Here is a 25,932-nt window from a genome sequence, read left to right as displayed (position 1 = left end):
TGTGGACAAAAATGGCCAGATCTGCACAGAAAACCTACATCTCGGCACAATACAAGCTACATGGAATTAAATTACTGCACGGATGGCAGTACAACCCAACAGTATCCAAAATGTTCGAGCGAACCAGCCCACTATGCTGGAGGGGATGCAGGGCCCCCTTAGACTACTGGCACATGTGGTGGTCATGTCCCAAATCCCAAACGTACTGGAAGGAGGTTTTGATATGGATTAAGAACGTCGAAGGGATTACGCGGGACAACGACCCAAGACTAGTGCTATCCGGGCTGGAAGAACAAGAAGGCCACTGGATAAGAGTCCCACAAATGACACATTTTCTTTTCTCCTCCTAGCAGCCAGGGTCTGTTATCACCATATGTTGGAAAGCCAAAAACCTCCTATCAGAACTAACTTGGGCCAGACAAGCCAGAGAACTTTATGAAATGGAAAACATCACAGGTGCCATCCACAGAATCTCACCAAGTATCGAAATGGAATGGGCACCCTTCCTGGAAGCGTATAAGTGACTTGAGAATTGAGACTATATTAGGCAGCACTGACTCCCTCACCAACGAGTATCTATGCACCGAAGACTACTACCCTACACCATCCAAGTCTCCAAAGGAGAGGGGAGTTGTAAGTTTAGGAAAATGAATATTAAACATGCTTGCGTATTGTTTGAATGAATAACGTGAATATGGTAAAAAGAAAGCCTGTAATGACATGAATACCCAATAAAATCAGTTTTGCAACAAAAATAAAATGCATCAAAACAGCGCTGCTAAAAATCACAGACTCCTATATAACACAGTACAATTTTACATGTAGAAACAATATTTAGGTACGTATTTATTTCGATAATCTTAAAAGTGAGTTCATGAACTTTAAAAAGTCAGTAAAATACAGATATAGATCACCAGTGTTACTGGAGAGCTGCAGAAGAGGCAACCTTCAGCCTGGAAAGAATGGAGTACCCCACCAGATGAGTTCCAGACCCTGGTACAATGACCAACGGCCAGGAAAAGGATGATTGCCAAGAGATAGGCAAGTTCCACTGCAGAGAGTATTGCGGTCATGGGGGGCCTTGGCGAATGGCTGAATGGGAAGCCCCAGGAGCCTGGAGAAATGAACCTACAACGAAATGGCAGGTCAGAACAATCTGCAAGTGTAATCCGGGCCAGGTTGGAAATTAGTCGTGGTTGCTGTGCAGTTTCGTTACAGCGTCTGCAACCATAGCCCTGAAGATACAGAATCCTCAGTAGATGAACAGCAGGGGAATTCTGAGCCAGGATGTTTGACAATGGAGCAAGTACTGTTGAGCAGATGTAATAACAATGTCATTTTGGTTCTAGCAGGCAGGACGAGACTCCCACTTTGGTTCCGATGAGTATCGTAGAATGAGGAAAGTTCCAGAAGAGCAAACAGGATTGCAGGGATACCGGATACAGCTTTTCACACTGGAAGAAGAGATGGAAATGGTGAAAGCAGGATTCCTTTGAATTTAAAGAGTTCAATGTAGATCCTCAGGGATGTCTCATCTCTTCCTCAACTTTCACAATGTTTAAAATAGGTTCTCCCTTGCATAGCTCAGGATCTCAACCTTTATACACATACAGAGTGCCGAGTGTTAGCCCAGTCCTCCAATCATCATCAGTGAAGACCCTCATCCAGCCTGAACTAGATTCCAATCATTCAGAAAAGCCTGTGTGAGCTCTGCTTGAAACCCATGCTGTCATACATCGCTCCCCCTCTCTGCCCCTCCCGGGCCCTGTGGCATATTTGGAAGAGAATGCAGGTGTGAAGCTTGAATTTTTCTTCCAATATGGCGATACCCTGTTCCTCCCTTGTGAAGTGCCATCAGTGGTCTAGTTTATTTCAAAATGTCCCTCAGCCCACTCTGAATGCATCAGACGGGTCCAGGACGGAGTACAAATCAGACAGCAGCAACCAACCCTGTTTGTCGCTTCTCTCGATTCAGCGCTCCTGTAAGTATTCTTCTTCCCAGGCTTTCTAGGTCATTACGAATACAGAGTGATGCCCTTTGGCCTCCCTAATGCCCGAGCCATATTTCAAAGATGTATGGACCATGTGTTTTCCGAACAGCTGCTACATACCCTTACAGTTTATATTGATGATATACAAATATTCTCCAAGTCCCCACCAGAACATACTCTACATGTACAAGAAGCACTTCGCCGTTTACAAGCAAATAATTTTTATGCAAAGAAAGGTGCATGTTCCATCAGTCCCAGGTACCTTATCTGGGTTATATACTTTCCGCCAAAGGCACCCAGATGGACCCCAAGAAGGTTAAAGCAGTAGTAGAATGGCCTGTACCACGCACAGTATGAGAAGTGCAGTGTTTTGGGGATTTTCACATTTCTATAGAAAATTAGTCACACAATTGTCCCGCACCATTCACCCGATCACTGGTACCCTTCCAGTCTTTAAAGAACACCTTCACCACAGCTCCGGTATTACACCTACCTGACCAAAACAAACTCTTTATTGTGGAATCGGACGCATCAAATAGTGCCCTGGGAGCAGTAGTAAAACAAGGTGGGAAATTGAATACCCCATAGCTTAGCCAGTGCTCCAGATAAGATATGAAATGGAAGTGTTTCATATGCGAGTAAAAATATGTTTTCACTAGAAAACATAAATGTTTAATGAGTAATTATTTATTTGCACCTAGTTATTCATGCACTTTAAAAGTTAAATGTTCACTTCTTCCGATCTGGCAGTTAGAATAGTTTCTTCATGTGGTACTACCTGCACTACTGGTCTAAACACATCCATGAAGCTTTGTGGGTGAAAGTAAGGGTGCACAGTTCTACGTGTCTATTTCCTATTTTTTGTTGGGAGTATCTTTACTGTCTATTTTTATTTTTAGAGTAAAAGTGGCCGATACACCCCTTATCTGTAGGGCTGAATTTACCTATCAAGGACGTTACTTCTTCTGAACTCAACAACAACGTTCAACAACACTGTTCTTGAAAAGGAACAGTTAGCCATAAAAAGAGCCTTTGGAGGATGGCGCCATCTTTTATTAGGTTCATTATTTCCTGTGGAGGTGAAAAAGGGCCACCACATTTTGAGTATGTTAAAACAAATGGAAACGCAAAACAGTCGACAAGCCAGATGGGCGTATTTCATCCATTAGGTTTATCGCTGTTCCCAGAAAAAGCAACATTATGACAGATGGCCTGTCCCGCAAACCCACTGGTACCAATACCGCTTTGGCAGATTTCCTCTCAATCCTCAGAAAGGAAACACGCTATAATAGCAATGCCTTACAGGAACAAGTAACAAAATATAATCTATCCCTAGAGGAGGAATTATACTTCTGGGTAGAGCAAGTCTTCATCCCTACAGATACACTGAGAAAAGAGGCATTACGGATGGCCCATGAAACTGTTTTTGCCGGACATCAGGGAACACGAGCTACACATTACTTCTTGACTCTAAATTTCTGGTGGCTTAATCTCTCTCTCGATATAAAAGACTGCATAGCGGCTTGCACCATTTGTCTTCAGGCTAAGGAACCACACCACCATCCATTTGGATTGTTGGTACAACCAGTTACACCAAGAAGACTGTGGCAACAGATATCCACTAATTTTATCGTGGATCTCCCCCCTTCGGCGGTCCACACCACCATAATGGTTACGGTGTATTAATTCACTAAACTTGCCCATTTTGTATCTATGTCTCAAGTACCTTCGGTAGCACGTATGGCCAAGTACTTTCTACGAACTATTTTCTCTTTACATGGTCTTCCTGACACCATTACCTCTGATCGAGGACCCCGATGCACCTACAAATATTGCAATTGTGTTTTTGTGGGTTTTAATTTAAGACATTGTAGCTTTCACTGCCATATTGGGAACAGAAATGGCACAGAATTGGGTATTCTAAGGAAAGTATACCTGATGCCGCTGCGAATTTCAATGCTGACATGCCCAATGATAATCCACACGTGTAAAATTATAGAATTTTAGGCCGAATATTTCACACTAAAAATGAACAAAAATGATTAGAAGGGCGAAACAATGTCTTACAGACTGCAGAGTTGGACAGGCATGTGCCGCATAAAATATGTAACCTGCTTATGTAATTTGTTAAAATGCTACCACTGTACAAATGTGCCATTTATGTCAAAACTGGATTTTAGCAAAAGTAACTGTGGGAGGTTCTGGACATTGTAAAACTTACATCATAAATCTAACATCATGCCCTTGAAACCCAACCAGCTGAGAGCAAGGCATCAACCATTACCCCTGACCAATCCAGTTGTTTAGAGGCGTGCTCAGCTAAGCCTGCGCCCCCCCACACATCATCTGATGTCACCATGCTCTATAAAAAGGGTAGCTGACAGAACCCGGCACACTCTTTCCTGAATATCCTGCGCTCCCGATCTCCTACATTCAGCATAGCAGATTCCAGATCCCACTGCAAAGCCAAAGCATAGCTGATTCCAGATCCCACTGCAAAGCCAAAGCATAGCTGATTCCACTGCAAGGCCAAAGCATTGTTGATCCTATCCCCAGCAAGGCCTCAATCAAGAGAATCCCACTAAAAGTCCCATTAACCAAAAGGGAAACGCTGTGGTATTCTTTTGGGAAGCATCCTGAGACCAAACCAGCTTTTTGACCACTAACTGCATGCCCTCTGCAACCCTGCCATCCAGCTGTCCTTGTTATCCGGTGACCAGACCTTTTCCCAGCTTTCTTTTGCCAGGAGAGTCCGCTATCCGGTGACCAGAATCTTTGGTGACCAGAACCGTGAAGGTTCCAAAATCCAAAAACTCAAGCTGGACTGAGTATTGCCCCATCCCAGAGAAACACAGTCTCCCCATCTTGACCCTTTTCTCTTTATTCCACTCTCTAAGCAATCCTAACCATACCCTGGTAACTTGATAAAACTGTTAGAAAGTCAAGGACAGGGTGCACAGAGAATTCTAAGTGCTAGTGCCATCTCTCCATTTATTCTGTCTTGTGTAGATCATAAGCCCTTAGTCATATTTTGAGTAATCAAACTAATTTCCACATAAAGTTGAACGCTGGGGTGACAAGGTTGATGTCACAAATCAACCTTGGATCTTACTGTGTCCCTCTTTAACAATATAGTCTTAATAATCTAGTTTAAGTGAAACCTGTCCTATTTCTAAGATGATTTTCTCTCTTCCACAGCTTTATTTTACCAAAAGCGAACCTTCTTCTATCTTGTAAATCTCATCCAGTTCTGTAGCTAGAGACCTCCTTTCACCTCTATACTGTCCCTGTGATATACATCTATACCCCAGCCAAAAAAATGCATTCCAATTCAGTGTGTCACCCTTTTTTTATTTTAAAAAAACGTTTTTGCAATTAAAACTGCAAACCAGAAACAAATGCAACTTTTCCATGTGTGAATCTGGCTGCACTGGGTTTTCAATTTCAATCTATTTTTTGAACTGTATGCTTTTGTGATACCTTACCTGATGGTTGATAGTGAGATAACATCCCTAATACTGTGATAACACATATGTATATCATTATTTACCACAAAATAATTAATTATTTTTCAAAATCTGATTGTCATTTTAGGCCATTGCCTCTTAATTTGTGAGGGAAGGTCGGATTTTGATTCCGTTTACTGTCTCTTATTCCTGACTACCTGCTGCTTCAATCTACTCAGAATTCGTGGGTTGAGGGAATATTGCAGGGGGAAACCTTAACTTGGGTGCTAGCTATCCTAATTCAAAAAGTGCTCCTATTCACTTGTGCTTTGGATATGGTCTACTAGAAGGTTAACCAAGTGCATTGCTTCCATTTCCATTGTAATTATCACCCCATTGGTGATTGCTGCACAATATTAAAATTTGTGTGATTTTTGTGAACTTAAAAAAATAATAATAATATTGTATTTTCACCAACCGGCCTGGTTCATGGTCCATTGTGACCCGGGGTATTTGTAAAAGGGGATGTGCGACGGGTCGGCTACCGGCTCAATTTGAATTCATTCCTAGTGAGCGCCACATCCCAGGATAAGACCAAGTGTCCTGGTGCGGTGTGCGACGCCCAATTGGAATCCTTAACATCTTGAACTTCCCTCCCTCTCCTGCCACCCATCCTTCGCTCATACTCCTCTCCACCCCCCCTCCAGTGGTGGCTCCCCACCCCTGTGCCCCCCCCCTCGCAAATCATTTAAAGGGGGTAACCTGCTTCACTTAGCTACCCCCACCTCTAACTCTGCTAGCAAACACTCCTCTGACATCTGTCGCCTCCTCAAAGACCTCGACGTCCGTCCTCTCACCAAGACGTGGTTCAAGGCCAGCTCAGTCACTGCTTTTGACACTCTTCTCCCCGAGGGCTACAAGATCATGTCCAATCCCAAGCCCTCCAGGGCTGGTGGCGGAGATGCTCGGATCTTCCCTGTGTGGGTTGTTGCCTCCATCATCCCCACTGAAACCTACTCATCCTTTGAAAGCCTAGTCTGTAGGCCTTCTGTATCGCCTACCTTCTCACTCTTGCTACCTTCTACAGGACCTCGGACGGACCCGTCTCTTCCTCTCAGAATGGGCAGACCTGTCCTCCTCTTCTTGTCTCCTCCCCCAAACGCATCTCCCTGCAAGGAACTTGCCAATCCTGCTGCAGTCTCCTCCTCTTCTCCTCCCTCCAAGAGTCTCTGCACTGCATTCTGTCCTCTCAGTCATCTGCTGCCCCCCCTTCCTCTTGCCTCCCTTGACACCCCCCCTCTGCCCACCATTCTTTTCCTCTTCCTCTCCCATTGCACCAGATGAGATCTCTAGAGCGGTCTGCTCTATGAAAGTCTCCCCTAAACAGGTGCTCCCCTGCTCCTCCAGAACCATAAAGGACAACATCACCTCTCTTGCCCCAGCCTTGGCTGACCTCTGCAACCATTCCTTAGCCTGTGGCTCCTTCGCACAACCCCTTAAGCACTCTTGTGCATCCTCTCCTAAAAAGGCTGTCTGCTGACCCTTCTTGCACGAATAACTATCGCCCTATCTCTATCAGCCCTTTTTTGGGCAAACTCATGGAGAGGCTGGTCATCTCCCAACTGACTATCCACACCGAAATGACTGGCTGCTTCAATGATCACCAGTACGGTTTCAGGGCATCCATCGGCACAGAAACTGCTCTCCTGAACAGCCATTAATACCTGCTCTCTAACCTGGACTCAAACACTCCTTCTGTTCTGCTCCTCCTTGATCTTTCTTCTGCATTTGACACAGTCAATCACTCCATCCTCATGAACCATCTTTGTGATACCCTAGGCATCACAGACCGGGCACTGGCACGGCTGATCTCCTTCCTTTCAAACAGACCCTCCCAAGTGCAATTGAATACTTCTCTCCTCCACCTCCCTCTCTACTTGTGGCGTTCCTCAGGGCTCTATTCTATCGCCATGGCTATTCAACATCTACCTGGCCCTTCAGTCCTCTGGCTCCAACTCTCTGCAGGTCAAACATTTCTCCAAGCAGAGAGTGTGAGGTATATCCCTTTCCTTGACTGGTTCCTCCCTCTGGAACGGCCTCCATGCCCCTCTCAGCCTTGAGCTGGATCTTCTTAAGTTCTTGAAATTCTCAAGATTTTTTTTTTCTCCTCTTCCTTCCCTCTCCCCCTCGCCCTCCAGTGCTAACGTTGCCTCTGCCACTGCGACTGGGGTCTGGTCCATTCAGAGTCATACAGGGGCCAGACCACCCCTACTATCAGTCCCCCAAGCATCCCTTGCCAGCACTTGCCCTCAGGTTCCCTTCCCTTGACCAGGCTCCATTCCCTTGGTCACCCCACCCCCCTTGGGCACCCCACTTCCAGCACTTCTCTCTCAACCTACTTTCAAGAACCTGGTCCCGACCACATCCAGTTTTGTACACATCTCAATTGAAACCACACGTACGAGACAGATTTTACAGACATTAGTGTAAATCCGTCCCCCAGTGGGCTCCAGCAATGATCAAGAGTTTGAGGTAGCTGGAATATGTGATTTCCGCTATTACAGGGGAAGTCTTCAATATTTGGTGGACTGGACGGGATATTCTCCTTTGAATCGCACCTGGCACCCTGCCTCATTTGTACACTCCCCTTTCTGTGTCTGTGGTTTCCATAGGTCCCGACCATGGACCTAGGACCACTTCCTTCGCGAGGGCGGCATACTGTCACACTTTGCGCCCCTTCCTAGTCCCTGTGGCATAGATGGAAGAGAATGCTGGTGAGAGGTTTGCATTCCTTTTCCAATATGTAGCTACCCTGTTCCTCTCTTGTGAAGCACCATCAGCGGTCTTGTTAATTTCAAAATGGCCACCAGCCTACTCCAACGTCATCAGACGGGTCCATGACAGAGTATAAATCAGATGGCAGCTTCCAGCCCTGCACATCGCTTCTCTCTTGAGTCAGCGGTCTTGTAAGTATTCATATCTCCAGGTTTTCCTGGTCATTCCCTTTCTACTCTGCTACTGCCCATCCTATCCCATCTAGTCTTTCCACTCACTTTCCCCTTTACCTTCCTTTCTCTTTTCCTGCATTTCATCACAGGACGTCAGGATTTCCCCCCATCTTCCTCTCTTGTACAACCCGTGCACCACCAGTTAGCCCCTCTCCCACGTCTACTCTCTGAGAGCGTCTTTGCTTCCTACGTGGGACAGCTGGACCTGATGTGTTCGCTCAGCGTTGCTGTGTTTTCCCGGCGCAGCCCGTTAGCCATTCTACTACATACATTCTGAGACTCTGCTGCAGAAGCGGCCTTATTACAGATCGGGAGATCTGTTATTTCAATTCCTGCATCGGCCACGCTGATCAGCCGGCGCATTTACAAGTTGTTCTCCTCATGGGTATCTACCATGCCACAGGCTCTTTCAAGCTAATTTACCTACCTAGCGTGTTAAGGTTTCGTAGCCCCAGTGCCATTGTTAGGATTGTGCTGGAGAAGGTTATGTGTAACTCTTCTCTCTTTTCCTTTTTTGCCTATTATCTACCAATTGTTCCTGGTTTGTGATTTCACTGCTTGGTGTGAAGGACGGCCCCACTACACCAATCAAAGTCCTCATCCTCTACACAAAGCACCTGTCCTGTGCTTGGGTTTTCTTCCCCAGGAGGGTTTCTCGGACCCCCTCTAGTTCCTGGGTATTTACTCTACAGGACCAGAGTGGGATTCGGGAGGCTTTCCATAATCATCCCTTCCAAGTGCTTCATACACAGGTGAGTGTCCATTGTTTGAGTACAAGTGAAACGCTAGTTATATTTTTTGAAACAGGCCTTTACTAACATTGACGCATGCAGGGAGATCGGGCAAAACATCCCAGGTTTGCAGAATGGGCTAAATCGTCATCCCTCGTGGTAAAAGAAGAACCACAAAGAAAAGGTCGAGGTCCAAAGACTTAAAAACACATCTGTAGTCATGTTGCTACCGTGCAGGGTAAAAGTGGCTGGCTACACAGTGGTGTAGAGCAAAATAAAAACACACAACTGCCCCTAGTCTACAGCCAGACATAATTTCTGGGTGAGAAAATGCGCCAAGAGACTAACTAGGCTTCTAAGGGCAGACCACACAAACGTGAAAGCCTCAATGTTGGCAAAAATAGGTTTCAGACAGCATAAAATCATCAAAAGCTTGGGGACCACCTTAGCTAGCATAGCACTCCCAAGCATTGAATTTCTAACCTAATCCACTACAGGGCTCTGGAAATTCACCTGTTCACATATTCTTGGATAAACAATAAAACACCTTGCTCATTGGTACCTCCCATTGTATCCTCCCAATCCTTCAATCGCCTTCCTCTCCGTTCTCCGACAAACACCCCCACGCTCTTGCTGTCCATATTTTCCTTGCTCTGTTTTGTAGTTCAAAGGAGTTCATTATAGAGCACCACGCTGCCCTTTTGACTACGCCCTGACTATGTTAACACTCTTAATGCATATATAGGAAGCATGGAAGAATTTTAAGCATCTATTCACTGCGACTCCCCACTTACCTGGACAACCCGTACAAGACTCTCTGGGTACTTTTCAAAGACCGCTGAGAAGGCTTCTACTGGTAACCTCAGGACGGTCGACTCTTCTGCAGCTCGGGCCGTGACTGTTCTGTACGGCCTCTGATGTCCCTGTGCAGGAAAACAAGAGAAGAGGAAATGCGTTTCTCATTTGTGACACGTGCTTCAAAATTGCAGATTGCTACAGAATCAGTGAGGACAACAGAACAGATGTATCAAAAATGAACAACAAAGAAAGGAACAACAAACTAATTCCAATCCATTAACTGTGCCACTGGTGTGCAAGCATGCAGGAAGCCCAGCAGCTTCCCATGATAAGGGTTGTGCAACAACCTTGCATGTTTATTCCAATGTAGGAGCCTTAAGACTGGTAAAATTGCACATTAAGAGTGAACAACTCTCTACAACTTGATTCTAATCATGGAACATGATATTCCATAATCCTGTAAGCACCAACTAGCCACTACTGCACATCCAAGACACACATGTCCCATCTTCAGCAATGGCTCCATTCATCCTCTCCCCCTAGCAGTCACTAATAAGGTTATGTGCTTCATCTTCTGTACAGGCTGGCTTAACCCTTTGACTGCCATCAGTACATACAGATCACCTAGTTTCCATTGGATATCAATGAAGTCCCAGCATTAAAAAGGTTAATAAGCAAGAATTATCTGTGGTTCACGCAATCTGTACAGCTATCCGGAAGCAGGCTGTTAGGAAATGCAATCGCACTGATAGGGATCAGCCTTTATTTCCCTACTGCCTAAGCGGTCTAAAACTATGCACACAAACTCCTTAACTTGACCCCAAAACCTTCATCTTTAAATTAACACTCTAAATGCTCCAGATAACCAACCTATCAGAGCAGCCACTGACTCCCTGGTGCAGCTAGATCATCCCCCAGAGGTGAGCATCCTGGCATGAACTCGCATGGCGCAGATGAGGGAATGAGATTGAATGAGAGACTGTGTAGGCTCGCGTCTGGCATCCAAGTTCCGATTTAGAATTCCCTATGTCTGTCTGGTCCATGCGCATGACAGACGCACCTGAACAAGTTTCAGCAATTCGGGCCAATTCCAAACGTAGATAAAAGGAGAGCAGAGCTGAAGGGGCATGTAAGATCAGGAGTACAGACAGCGAGGTACAGTTTATTGCATGGCGCTGCAGAGAGGAGGAATTGTGAAGAAATTACTACTGCTCTGCGGGGGTGCAGGGATGAGTCGTGGCTAAAGCACCTACTGAGCCCAGCACTACTACTACTACTAGACCAGCAGTGATCCTAATCACCAAGGTGAAACAGGTATATCTCCTTGGCCATTGAGAGCAGCACAGGGCAGGGGCTTTAGCTGGCACATAAGCAGTTGTATGGTGATAACAAAATAAAAGAAAGTCCAAGGTTCTATCAAAAAGGGATCTTTAATTAAACTAATAAAAATGAACACAGGTAAAAATAAAAAAGATCTACTGTCTCCACCCGTTTAAGAGAAAGAAAACACAGAGAACTCAACTTTAAAATAAAGAGGCACTCTGGGTTTGGCTGATCACTGGCAAACTGTCAGGTTTATGAAGAGGTTACTTAAAAAGGTAGAGAAGGAGGCCTAAAAGTCACTAAGCTTCTTTAGGGAGGACCAGGGGGACAGGGCTACTTCAAATTTAATTCTGGTCTTTTAAGGCTCAACAGTGTTGATGGTGGTAAGAGGATTCGGCTGGATCAATAAGAGTCCTTCTGTCACCACAGGAAGGTTTCTAGAGACAATTGGAGGGGTATGGCGTCTCCAGTGAGCAGGGTCCTGATTATTAGTGGGTCAGTTGCAGTATAGATATGGAGAGGTCCTTGGGATGGTTGTGGGCAAGACCTTCCCCCTGCCTTGGAGTTCCTGTCTTCACCTCTCTGGCAGAGGACTCTGGAGTAGACTGTACTCAAAGCAGATTCCAGAGAAACCTCCTTCAAAGGCGGTGCAAAGATGAATCAACAAAGGGACACATTTCACCCCCCTTATGTAGTCAAAAAGCTTCAGCCGATTGGTCCAAAGCAAGCCTGTTGTTGGGGCCCAACCAGGTCTTCCGTAATAAATTACCTTTGCCTATTGACGTTATACGCAGAGTGCATTGTTTGCAGGAAGTGGGGAAGTGTAACAGGACGTTTGGGAAGCCCTAAAGAATCCAAGGTGGCGAGACTCCTCAGTGGTCTAAACCTTTCTCTGGGCTACTCCAACTCCAGCCCCTTCTCTCTGTCTACCTACTCCAAAAGGATCCCAGTGATCAGCAACCTAGTGTGAGATGGCCATTGTCATTAAAGACAGGACATCCCAGGATGGGTTTCTGTTCCCTGGAGGAGAGTGTCAACCCTTCTTAGTGGGAAAGGGGGCGCGGGTCAAAGAGAAGATTCTGCGTTGGGCCCACCATGATGGTTGTGGTTCAACACAAGCCAGACAGCTAATACACACCAGGCCCCCTCATGAATGAGTAACTTACCACCAAGCTGACAATAATATGACATCCAATGCTTGTGGCTATATAATGCTCTATCCTCGGCAGCCACCATGTCATAACTAGACTTTGCTTATATTTAAATTTGAATAACTGCCACCATGCCGCTAGAATACACAACTATAATATAATTTACCAGAGGAGCCGATGGTTAAAAATCCACATCTTCTTGTTGGATCTTTGAGTCCCAGCAGCTGTGTTCAGTGATGCATATGCAACCTTTGAACCTGCCCAGATTCTCCTGCAGGGCAGTGTCACGCTCACCTGATTCCCATGGAGGCGCAGGTCTGGCTTTGAGTGCTGATGCTTCTTCAATGGTGAAGCGCAGGACTCTGAAGATGGATAGGTAGGGCCCCTCTACTCTGGCATCTCTGGCTCGTAGGAATATTCCCCTGTGCGTGAAAAGGGAGTATTACCTACTGACGGAATAATGCTCAAGCCTCCCACTTCCTTCCAACCCTCCACGATACCCTTCCACGATTCCCCGTGAAGTCTCACCTTAGGGTCTGGAAGGATGAGTTCTCCATCCTGCTTCTGATGCAGGGGCGCGTTGAAACCCAGTTACTTCACTGGATTGAGGTTTGATGGGAGTTCAAATAAGCTTGACTATTCAGGTAAGGCGCTGTAAGACTTCTGTTGCAAGTTCAAAAGTTCAAGCTTAATAATAATGTTCATTGTCTTATGGCAGCAAGCGCTATCGCTTATGTCTTTTTCCCCTTAGGGGCCTGGTTTCGGAAGGCCGGAGATATGGCGCCGACCCGAAGTGAAACGTGCAGTTCCAATAAATGACAGGTAAGTTCTGGATGAGCGTTCGGGTAATGTCTTTGCATTCGCTCATTCAATGTCTTTGTCTTTTTTCCCCATAGGGGCCGGGGTCCGGAATGCCAGGAAGCGGCAGGACCCGAAATGAAATGGGAATGACCCAACTGGTAAGTCTTAGAAGGAAACTGAGCTTTTCCTATTCCCTTCCTTCTCTCACATTGTGTTCTTGTCTTTTTCTCTCTAGGCACTGGGAAGTGGCTGCGGATCCGGATGATCGCTGCTGAAGATGGAGGTGCCCAGGAAAGGTGAGTGAAATGCAGCGCTGCAGCGATCGAAGCAAAATGCTTTTAAAAATGATGTCTTCCCTTTCAGGATCGTCGGTGTGATGTCCCCGTGGTACAGCTTTCGCAGGTAAGGTCTTCTTTCTCTCCAATTCTCTCTTATCTCCCCTTGCAGGCGACCCAGGATGCTGACAGGCGTGGCTGAAGTCCAAATGCAGGAGCTGACACGGTGAGCGTCCAGCTGCGAGGAGCAGAACAACGCGAAGCGTGAGTTGCTGATCGGGCGTGGTTTAAATAGCTCTGGAAGAAGTTCCAGGTATGTATCCTTCCACCGATCAGGTATGTATCCTTACCCGACCACACTCAGGTGGGAAGTAGTCCCACAGGTAAAGTAGTTCCATTCAGGCCTCTAGAGGGCCTGGATGTAGCAGCATGGTCTGCATCAGGTAAGTGCACATTAAAACACTTGAACACATGTCTAGCTTTATGAGCCTGGCGCCAGGGGTCCAACATGAGCCTGGCGCCTAAGGCGCCAAGACTGTGTCCAAAGGGCCCCAGCTTGGGCCTGCTGGCACTTCCTTGGGGGAAATGATGCCTGCCTCTGGGGTTGCTGGGTCGGACTCGGCTCCTTGGAGGTAGGCATCATGACAGGCAGCTGCTAGGGATGTCAGGAGATGGTTCCCACAAGGTGTAAGTGTGCATTATGCTTCTTGCATGGACCATTATAAAAGTGGGATCTCGCTTTCAGAATTGGAATTATCCACATAATTGTGTTGCTAAGAATCAAAAAAGCTCAGTCTATTTCACCCTCACAGATGGCATTCCAAACAGCGACTGAGGGTAGGGAACTGAGAAGGAGATAATGGAGTGGAAGAGAAGGTAAAGAAGTGCAAATGTCGGGGAGGAGGAAGGACGGTTGTAAATTAGAGGAGGCGTTTGACAGGAGCAAGAGTGAAGCAAAGGAGGTGAAGGTGGGACAGAGCGGGGAGGAAGGCAGAGTGGAGGAAGAGGAGGTAAAATTATGAAAAGGAGGAGAGTAAATATGAGAAGGAGAAAGACAAAAGTGGTAGACAGAAAAGAGTTGTTGAGGAAACTAAGAGGAGATGGTAAAGGAGAGGAGAGAGTGGAGGTGGCGCAGAATGCAAAGCGAAGACTGGTGGAGGAGGGCAGCAGAAAGATGGGCAAAGGAGAAAGGAAGGACATGGAGTAACAGAGGGGTGATTAAACGTGAGAGCAAAGTCAATGATTGAAAACGGTGAGAAAGGAGCCAGGAAAGAGAGACGGAAAGGAGAGTGCAGTGGAATGTTGAGGTGATCGAGAGAGATTTTGGCAGGGTCGCTAAGAGGCCAGAAGTGGAAAGAGTAGAGGTGGGAAGAACCAGAGAGAAAAGGAGGACATTGTGGGGGTCGTGAAGGAATGAGAAGGGTCCACTGAGGGAAGAAGGGATAAGGAGAGGATAATTGGAGGTAAGAAGCAGTGGAGAGAAGAGTGGGAAGTAAAATGTAGTCCCCACAGCCCATGCCCTGAATAGAATCCTACAGTGTAAATTCAGCATCAGGCTATATCTGAAAGCCTGGAAAGCAATCGCCGAAGCTTGGGATGAGAGGAGCCTTTTAAACCTGGGGCCTGATGCCTGCAAAATAGTCGGATTCCCAACACCCATCCGAGTAACCAAGAGCACCAGGGATGGCGGTGCCAAGTAATCAAGTCTAGGAGGACCAAAGATGTGTGTGGCACTACAAGCCTCAAACACAAACTGTTTGCCACCCAGAAGGTGGATATGTTCAGGGTAGAGGGACTGGGCAACAGTACTAATGGGAACATGACGCAGTTGCCTCTATAAATCCACTCCGTGCTTACAGTTCGCTCCTGCAGCCCTGCATGCTCTACTGGAAATTAAACCCAAGCACCTGTTTTCCTTTGGTATTGTGACAGGGCCAGCGTTGTGGCCCTGTCAAGAGGGTTTGGGGGGGGGGGGGCAACCAGCCCAACATGGGTGCCCCCTCCTCAGCAGGTCTTTGCCCACTATACCACCAGGGATGCAATTATTATTTTAAAAGGTCCTTCATGCCTTGAGCAGCGCAACGACCTAGCAGGGACCCTTCATATGGGAAAGGGGCAGGGCTTACCGGCCCTTTTAAGCCTTCCCAATGCCTTTCCCTGTCAGACCCCCTGTGAGTTAGCCAAGTGATTGGACAGGGTAAGTATCCAATCCTGGGAGGGGGTGGGGTCATTAAGAGTGTGTGTGAGTGCAAGTGTGGATTAGTAGGGTGATGACAGGAGTCGGTGGAGGCGAGAGCAATTGGAGTGTGGAGGCTATTGTCTCTGGATTGTTTGGGTGGGAGTGTGAAAGTATTAAAGGGCGAGTAGTAGTGGCGGACTAGAGTAGTGGTAGAGGCGGTGGTAGTAACTTGAAATCAGTCAAGTAGGCAGAGGGAGTAGCAAGTGAAAGAGATAAATGGTAGAGTGGTAATGGGTAGTAGACGGGTGTGCAGGGCACCATATCCCTGGGTGTCACTGGGTGTCTGGCCAGAGGCTAGCGAGAGGTGAGCAGGGCACGATATCCCTAGAGATCCAGAGAGAGGAGGACAGTGGTAAGGTGGAATTGGTAGGAGTGGAATAGATGCAGTAGTAGAGGGAGAGTGGTGGAAGTGACAGCGAGTAGGGACAAGGAGTAGCTATTGTCAGAGGGAGAGGAAAGAAGAGACGCTAACAAAGGTAGAAGGGGTAGTTGCTGGTACGAGCGACAGGAATAAGAGAAGAAGCAAGATCGAAGGGTGCAGGTGGAAATACTGAGCGAGTGATTGGAGGGACAGTGACGTGGAGGGTGGGGGAGAACAGCCTGAGAGACCAGTATGTGAAAGGAGTGAGCATAACGCTGAGTGAAAGAAGGCACTATTTCTTGTCCCTGAGACTACTAAGCGGGAATAGGAGAGGGAAAGCTAGAAGGTCCCTAGGGAGTCCGTTAGCCATCATATTAGGGATACCACCACCAGACCTAGAAAGAGAGCCGATGGGGAGGTGTTACCGTTGGCCAGCACCAACTTCCCTAATAAGGACACCTGGGCTAGGGAGGAGGGAAAAACCCGGGGAAAGGTCAGCGAGAGAGGGACGGCCCTATCGCCAAAACCCAGGTCCCAAGAACCATAGAGAACTCTCAAATTGACCATAAGTCAGACATTTGCAAAATAAGCACCCTTGGACTTTTCATCAGTGTGGTTCTTTGCTGCGGGTCACCCCGGCACAGTGTAACATAAAAAGAAAGTGAGCATGTACAGAGCCTTCTAGGTCAACTGTGGATGCCTTAGTCCTTATTCATAAGTGGACTTCTATGTATGCATATAAAACATTCTACACTTTTAAATGAGGATGGAATTGGCGAGTCCTTTCGCAGAGACCTTCCAACCAACTTTCTGATGGTAATGCATTTTATTGAAGCCAATTCGGACTTTTAACTTGTGAAAGCCTTGTGCACCACATAGAAAACCATTTACCTGTCCAGACGTTGGCCACTCATTTCTGAGAAAAAGAACGATGCAGGACGTGTGTTTCAATTATGCATCTGGTCCTCTAGTGGGCTTCATATATTTAATAGCAATAGATTTACGGAGAAAGATTTCTCACTCACTTACATTAAATCAAATTAGTTTCCCAAATGGAAATGTTATAGTCATTATGATGGAATTTCCAGTGTAGGTAACTTTTGTGCTAAAGGTCTCCTAGGACCGAACCATTGCATTACATACGTGACATGAATTCCACTCGTGGGTTCTTGGCCAGACCTTTGACCTGCGACAGGGCTTCAGTTCTCATTTGCTCGACTCGTCAACTTGCCTAGGCTGTCAATTACAACAAATGTGATTCACAAATACAGAGTGGCTCCTATTGGCCGAGATAGGGCAATAGATGAAGTGCCGAGTTGTTATTGTGTGCATTTACGGTTTGCAAATATTCGGTCAGATGAGCCTGTGTGGGGAACTTGTTTTTGATGGGCCGGAGCAGATGTCCTCTTCAGTGACTGATCAGGGGCCTTTTCTCTGCAAGGCTGAAATTGCATTTTGCAGGCCTCCCCCAGTAAACGGCATACATGTCTGGAAAGAGGCGGATTTCGCCCCAAAGAAAAGCAGAACAGCTACATTGGCAATAACGGCTACTGCACGTTCCCGCAAGCCACAACTGCAGTAGAATGAGTACAATGGCAGAGGCCTTACTGTGATCACATCCAAGATACTCAGCAAACTGTGCACACTGTCCCCAGGATAAACCTCCTTCACCACGGCTTCCTTCCCGTCCTGGGAGAGAGGGAGAGAGAGGGAGAGAGGGAGGGAGGGAGAAGGAGAGAGCATGTTCATTATTGCGAGCTCGCATGGTAATAGAGAATCAGAATCATTAGACATTAGAAAGTCAACTAGAGTTCCCAGAGATCATCTAAGGGGCTACATGTTCTCCCCTAGGCTGAAGGAACACTGCAATGTAGATCCCTGACCATTAAGTCAAACATGTGCTAGGTTATGCGGGTACTATGGCATGTGATTCATTTGTACACTTTCACACAAAGGTATTTTGGCTCCGATACTCGATCCAGAAAGCCAGACCCGCGGGGTCCTGAGAGCTAGCAGACCGGTATCCTGCCTGCAAGATCCTGCGTTGCTTTTTACGGTTTTCTTAACAGCAGCCACTTCCACGGTCTCTTTGGCGAACATGATATGCCAACCTCTCTTTCTAACCAATATCTGAGAAAATTGCAGTATTGGCACACCTTCAGTGGAACATCCCGAACTCGAATAAAGCTTGGGAGAGAGATGCACAGGTTGCCAATACACATGAATAGGATTGGCCCCAGTCTCCAGAAAGGGGCGCCCTGCACACATCGCATTGATCGGATGCCATCCGAGAAGGAGCACCATCGAGAGTTGCTTCATGTCGACAAAACAAAGCGAAGGCGGCTCCGAAAGGAAACGCTGCTCTGCTCTGCTAAACAGACATGCTCCCAGTTGCCTGTCTCGGGGGGAGGGGGGGGGCTAGGGAGGTTAACAGGTGGCATCAGTGGTTCCAAATAGAATGGCGTTTCACTTGAGCAATAAGTAACTTGATTATTGGCACCCATATGGTGGATACATATAGGCGTGTGCTGTGTACAGTCCAAACACATACAGGCAAAATAGCAACATTCCAACTCGTGTCACATTCTGCGGCATGCAGACAGAAAGACAGGCGCACATGGGAATCTATGGAGCAGTTTCCATCTCCATGCCTGCCTGTGCTCTCCTCTAACCTCCACCCTACCCGGCCACTTGCTCCCTCTGCTTGCCATCACCCAGGGTTGCTGTTTGGGCGATGGCTTGCAGTTGTGTCTATTCAGGACCATGGGATTACAATTAGGCTGGGTTTCCTTCTGGAGGCTCTATCCTGGATGTTTATGTCTCTAGCCTCCACCCCTTCCTCTCGGTGGACCCATCCTTTTCAGAGGCAGTCCATCCTCATGGATTTCTCTGGCGGGCTCCTGTCATCTTTCCTGGACATAGGCGGCAATTCAGGATCTCAATATCGCAAGTGCCAACAGCCATAAACGCGTTGATCCGGACCCGCTGCTCACAAACCGCCACTAGGAAAGCACATATTTGGAGTTTGTCTCAGAGGGTGTTCATACCCGTTTCTCCCTGCAACTCTGCAGGCGGACCCAATCTCCGAGTGAGGGTGGGGTAGACCAGGGCATCCTATCCCATGTCCCCACCGTTCCTGCATTAAATTGTGGTTAAGGACACTCGGCCCCCTGCCCCACCCCCATCCTAAACCGCTAGGCCAAAGGAAAGCAGAGCATTTTGTCACAGGGGGCAACGGCATTTAAAATAATTCAAGTAAGGGGCATTAATATTTCCCGAACATGAGCGCAAGGGGGCCCTACGTACTGCAGGGGGGTGAAGGATTCCCAGAACGGCATGGATTCCAATAATCAGTCCAAATAGTGCATTTTACAGACCAATCTTCGAAGGAGAAAAGGGTCAAAATCCACACAATCTGCAATCGGTTCAGTAGGACAGCAAAGTAAAGTAGACAGTAGTTGGCAGCTCTGACCAACAATACACGAGCGCATTTTGCAACCGTTTCTGTGCACACAAGACATGCAGGTAGGGCACCGTAGGGCACTTTCAGAATGCGGGTGTCATCACTGCCACTGTACACATTTCCTGATGCACCAGTGGAGGCAACAATACATTTCCGCATTGTAAAACGTCTCGAAAATGCTTCTAACGTTTCCCAATTGCACAGAAGAGAACACCCAAGAGCAAAACAAGTGTTGTCTTGTGGACATTGGAAAGGGAGGAGAAAGTGTACATCTCTAAGACCCCCAACTCTCAACAATGAATGCAGCATGTAATGCATACATTGGCCATAAATGACCATGTTGTGCAATGAAAGGAAACGTGCAGTACTGGTATGAACCTCTAGTAGAATATGCGTGCCCATTACCACCCCCGATGAGGTTGGAACTGGGCGAAACACATTACAGCAATTAGTATTTCTGGAATACCACCAAGCAGAAATGTACCCCAAAACATAATATGCCCAGATGGTAACGCGACCCTGAGAACATGATCGCTCCATGTTGTTCCTAAACCAATCACCTGGTAACGCATTCCTGCCTAACCTCTGAGTGTTTACGCTCTTCTCCGGCGAAGGGCGTGGAGTCCACAGTAGTCACTTTGCCGTCCTTCCCTGAGTCGGCATCACAGGACCGAGACCCCCCACGCCTGCTGCTGCTAGCCAGCTGCCCTTCGACCCCAATCTCTTGCTGTGCACTTGTTGCAGCGGTTGCGGCACAGCCCCTATCAGTGTGTATGTACCTTTAAGGCTGGCAACCTCCTTCATCTTGCCACTCTCAACTCTCGCTCTGCTGTCAAACACTCCTCTGACATCTGCCATCTCCTCGAAGAACTGGACCTTGATGTCCTCGGTCTTACAGAGACATGGTTCACTGCCAGCTCTGTCATGAGCTTTGACATTCTCCTCCCTGATGGCCACAAGATCCTCTCGCACCCAGATCCACCCGGCCCAGAAGCGGTGTAGTGCTGATCTTTCCTGAGTGGATTCCTGCCACTATCATTCCCACTCAGATCTACTCCTCTTTCAAATGCCTTGTCTGCAGGCTCTCAATCTCTCCTGGCCACTCTCTTACTGTTGCTACTCTCTCCCGGCCCCCTGGTCAAATCACCTCTTTCTCCGAGTGGGCTGACCTCTCCTCCTCCCTCCAGGCCTCAATGACTCAACTTATCTTCTTTGGTGACCTCAACATCCACCTTGATTCTCCCTGTCCCTCATCTTTGCTTTTTCGCAACCTCTGCTTCTCTCCTCTCCTCTCCTCTCCTCTCCTCTCCTCTCCTCTCCTCTCCTCTCCTCTCCTCTCCCCTCTGGCCCGACGCACTCTGCAGGTCACACAATTGTCTTGATCTCCACTGGCCTCCCCCTCTCTATCCCTCTGACTACTCCTCTCTCCTGGAGTCACCACTGCCTCCTCTCCTCTCATCTCCCACTCTCTTCTCCTCAGGCCAAGCCTACCCCAACACTGCCACCTACCTTCTCGGACATCTGGCCCATGAAGCCATGTCAGTTGAGGCTTTTGCTGCTACCTTCTCTCCCCCCCCTCCTCCCCTGGCTGACTCACACCCTGACACAGCCCTATCCCTTCTCTATTCTTCTATTTCTGATACACTTGATGCTCTTGCCCCCGTCAAGAGGATCTGTTCGAAGTTCAAAGCCAAGTACAATTCCTGGTAGGACTCTGACCTAGGTACACTTAAACGCAAGTGTAGGGCGGCTGAGAGGAAAGGGAGGGCTTCTTGTTCATCCTCTGACAAACTGGCCTGTCGCCTGCTCCAAAGGCAATACCGACTCTCTGTCCTCACCAAGAAGAGAGTCCACATTCAAGCCTGTGTCTCAATGGCATCTAACAACTCGGCCGAACTCTTTAAAATCTGCAAGCAGCTGACCAACCCTGCTGCAGTCTCTACCTCGCCTGTTGCCTCTCAGGCTCTCTGCAATTCCCTTGCCTCTCACTTTATTTACAAAACCCAGGACATCCTGTCCACCCTCTACTCCCCTTCTCCTCCTCACCCCGCTCCATCTGTGCCTTCTGATCCTGTAGTGATACACGAAATTGCAACCTTGCCAATCAGGGCTTTAGATGACAGCATTAGCCGCTGAAAGCCAATAGTGTATTCAAAGTATGTGCTAAAAATGCTGACAGTAGTCTGTTGTAGCACTTCCATTATGCAGTAGTGAGCTACAAGGAATATGCAGGCCTAGTATGAAATAGGTCACATTAAGCATTGTTGATAGACAGGCAGGGAGGACCCCTAGCTCTGTACCTAATAGGTATTTTTGGAGTGTTTGGAACATCATGGCACCTATATAGCGCTTAGATAGCCAGTCTTAAGCGCTATAAACACTAAGCTATGAGTGCATGCCTTTTAGAGCTTGCAGATGGGGTTAATACATCCCTGCTTCCCTTAGAATATTCAGCCTCACTAACGGTAGCCCTGGCTCCAAGCTAATCTTCCTTTTCTCTGGGAAGGTACTGATAAGACATTCCTCAGCCAGCGCAGATGGGAACCAAGGGAGGGGGTAGGAGCGAGCAGGGAGCATCTCAGAGAGAGCTGGGTTTTTTCCATGAACCAGCCTCACAGGGAAAGTTCTGGAACTATGCGTCATGGTGACTGACAGCAAGAGATTATAAAATATCCATGCACACATGGGATCAGGGGGAGATCGTCTGTGGACTTGATTCGTGTACAGTCAGGTGCCCGGAATTGGCTCTCACGGTGTCCTCCAGCATTGTTTTTCTATGAAAAACCATGGTCTCCCAGTGCTGATTAAAGGGACGTAAGACTGTGTTTCTCTATGTTTCTCTATATTTCTCTATGTTTCTCTATGTTTATCTAAGTTCCATGTTTCACTATATTTTGCATTGCTCTTTGTTTTATGCTTTGTAATATTCTCTAACTTGAATCCCAAATGTATATGAAATTCACTGCTTAGAATAAATATGCTAAAACTTTGAGGGTGTCATTTGTCACTAGCATGAGATCACTGCTCAGCACAATAGAACCTGTATTTTGGGCTGAATTGGGTATTTTTGCTCTCAAAGGGCTGGCCCCGAGGAAGATTTTGCCCATATCAAGACATTTGGTGGCAGCTTTGTGGGATTTGTGAAGAGCAGTGCCATGCTGTGACATGACAAATGGTGTGAGAGAACACAGTGTAGAGTGGGGAGCAGGCTGTCGCATTTCCTTGATGGTCTCACTGCAGCTCTGAGACTTCAAAAGGCAGCAATGTTGTGTCGGCTTGCCGTGGCCGATAGCTTGTGTGGTTAAGACTCCCTTCAGTAAATCAGTCGTGACTGACTTATTGCATGGGATTGGTGCCAGGGAGTACAAGGCGATAAACGAGCGGGAAATGGCTTTGTTTAAAGCACTCCGATGAATGGTTAAGAAAGATGTATGCTCAATTAGAAAAAGAATTTTATCATGCGGTTTCCCAAGTTTAAAGTTGTAATTTGGAATGCATAGTGAGACGGAGTTCTCATCTCTATTCTGTCATGAGGGCAGGAAAAAAAAATAATTGCAAGAATTTGACATGCAAATTATGAATAGTGATTTAACCATTGACTCAGCCCCAGTGTGCTAGCGAGTGGGGGCTGTAATGTTCGGAGGCGAAGGTTCGCTTTTTTGATGTATGCTTTTGAATGTTGGCATTCCTGAATAATGAGGAGCCATGCTTAGGAGAATGAGTAACATCTGTGCTGAGAGCCTAAAGAGTTTTTTTTCTTTCTTTTGGCAACTGTAAAATTCCATGTGCTAATGGTGGCAAATTCTGTTTAAAGGAAACACACTAAAATGGTTATATTGCATTTTAAGCTGTGCCATGCTTTTAATGGGTGAGAGACTCACTTAAAAAGAAAGTGAGTGAATGTTATTTGGATTTTCGATTTTTGTGTATTGATTTGAATTTGCTGAATCAGTTTGCAGTGGTTTGGGGGAAAAAACAATTTATATTTTTCTAAATTGCCCCTGGAGTATTTTTGATCCCATGCTATGCCATGGATTTGTGCTGTTGCCTTATAAGTGATGTATGATTTGGAAATAGTAACCTGTTGACTGTGATACATGGGGAAAAATGTTGTTGACACATTAAACAGCCCACAAGCAATAGAGTGTGGGTTGTTCTTGCAGGAAAAAAAAAAAAAAAAAAAACGTGCAGGGAGCTGCAAACTAAATATGGCATTTTTATTTTTTAATGCACTGAAATGAGTGGTTATAGTTTGGCAATGGTACAACAGAATTGACATCTGTGTGTGATAAGATAGCACAAAGATTTAATGGGTTGTGAGTTCTCTTGAAAGATCGCACATTACAAGAAAAAAACGTATGCTTTTAAATGTGACATTTTGACAAGAAAAGTGCCGCTTTTGAAAACAAGAGTCTTGCTGTGTGTGCAGAGCTTGTGCCTTGAAGCTGTCTTGGGCGAGGTGCGCGAAAGGAAGGCAAACAAAAGCAGAAACAGTACAAGAAAGAGTTAATCTGGATGAACTGTCTGAAACGAGTGCTTCCCATTGAAGCCGCCACAGTATAAGAGTTATAGGCAAAAGAGATAAGCTGCGTGCTCATGGCGCTGCCAGGTGCACACGAAAGATAAACATGCCTGCATTCCTGAGGAAGGGGGAGCAAAAAGAGAGAGCTGTTCAAAAAGTAAAGAATTTGCCCAGTAAACTGTGGTAGGGAACAAAGGCTTCATGCAGGATGGCAGACGGGCACATCACATCTGAACATTTACCTATGCATCTGTGAATGGGCCAAGAAAAGACAGCTGCCCATTCCAACAGACATTACTGTGCAAACCGCATTCCCATGTGATGTGATGTGAAGTGAAGTGAAACGCTATTGCTGTGCAAGCTGCATTCCAACGCTCCATGTGATGTGAACTGAAGTAAAGCGCTGTGCACTGGAGAAGAAACCTCTAGGCGCTTTGAGAAGAGAAAATACACATCTGGCAAACTGCAAGCTACATTGCCAGGGGATGGAGTAACTGACAAAGACATTATGGCATTCCAGATGGAAGCAAAACTGACAAAAAGTGCTTAGCCGTTTTGCAAGAGACAACATGCAGAGCGGGGCTTTGAAGTACAACATGAACACTGCACATTAGCCATGATCCAGAAGCCACACGGCTTAGTGCAAGAATGAATGATTTGTTGAAGCAACAAAAGAAACTGACTTAGACTATCGCACTCAAAGGGGTGGTTCAGGAAACAGCAAACACCCTTTGGAAAAAATGACAAGTGAAAAAACCAGAGGCCTGAAAAACACTGCCTGTATGAAGAATAAACAGCTGCTTGTGCAACTGTAAGCGGTATTGGACTGAAAGACTTTACCTTTGAAAAATGGAGTGATGCCAGCAGGGCAAACTAAATCAAGATCATGAGACACTGGAAGCAAGTTGGCGCCTGGCATTTGTGATCGCTTTGGTGAAAAAGAAAAGCATTGTGCGACCTGGGTACTTACTATATGGCTTTGTAAAAGCACAGATCAGTCTGAGGTACCATTGACCAGCTATGATTGCATTGCACAAATGAGTTTGTGATTAGGCAGCTACACCCCGTATGGTTGAGTGTAAATAAGCCCCCAGAAACATGCAGAAGGGTGATAAATAATTGCAGTAGCAATGACAAAGTGTGTAGTTACCTGATGAGACTTTTTGAAGATGGGGGTGGTATTATGGGAAGGGGTGGATAACGCTGATATTGAAGTTTTGATGACATCCTAACATGAAGAATAATGATATTGAACTTTTGATGAAATCCTAACATTTCTGTTTGTATTTTGCCTAGGCAAAAAATGACAAGGCATTTCACAATATCAGAAATAGATGTGTGCAGTTTGTGGGTGACACTGATCTCATAGAGTATGCGAGTCAACTTTAACGTGCCCTGCACCGCACTCAACGCTGCTGCAACCTGCGAAAAGTGTCCAACAGAGTAATAACCCTTGCTGAACTGGCACGATGCAGACTTGGCTAATTACCAAGTATTTGATGCTACACATTCAAATGACTCAGTTGCTGGAAATAACTTAATTGACATGTTTTGCCCTTTCTTGTTTAAAGGACCATGGACAATGAATTGTGGACTGTAACATCAGGCACCACATACAGCTGTGTGACACAGCAATTGAATGCTAACACATTGAAAAATGGTTTTTAAATGCACTGTTGAGATGAATCTGAAAAAACGAAATGGTTTTACTCTTCCAACTGAATTGCTTTAACCAGAGATGTTTTGTTTTTTGAAAAAAAAAAATATTCTACATTGCACGTAGGCAGGAAAATGATTTATGAACTGTTGGGGCAGCAGAATTA

At 46.5% G+C, this 25,932-nt stretch overlaps 1 protein-coding gene across 6 annotated transcripts in view; it reads right to left on the bottom strand.

The window, feature by feature from the left end:
- The window catches only part of PNPLA6 (patatin like phospholipase domain containing 6), a 1,092,789-nt gene that overhangs the window by 954,130 nt on the left and 112,727 nt on the right, over positions 1-25,932 (bottom strand). For all 6 annotated transcript variants that reach the window (XM_069603923.1, XM_069603925.1, XM_069603924.1 and 3 more), the window contains exons 8-9: positions 17,733-17,813; positions 9,971-10,099 (exon numbers count right to left, since the gene is read on the bottom strand). In XM_069603923.1, coding sequence (XP_069460024.1) covers positions 9,971-10,099; positions 17,733-17,813 — 210 coding nt within the window. The remainder of the gene's footprint in view (positions 1-9,970; positions 10,100-17,732; positions 17,814-25,932) is intronic.

The sequence above is a fragment of the Ambystoma mexicanum genome, chromosome 3q (genome assembly GCF_040938575.1).
Source record: "Ambystoma mexicanum isolate Mex_15411 chromosome 3q, UKY_AmexF1_1, whole genome shotgun sequence".
NCBI lineage: Eukaryota > Metazoa > Chordata > Amphibia > Caudata > Ambystomatidae > Ambystoma > Ambystoma mexicanum.
The sequence above is the reverse complement of the archived record's forward strand: the minus strand, read 5'-3'. Positions and strand labels throughout refer to the sequence as shown.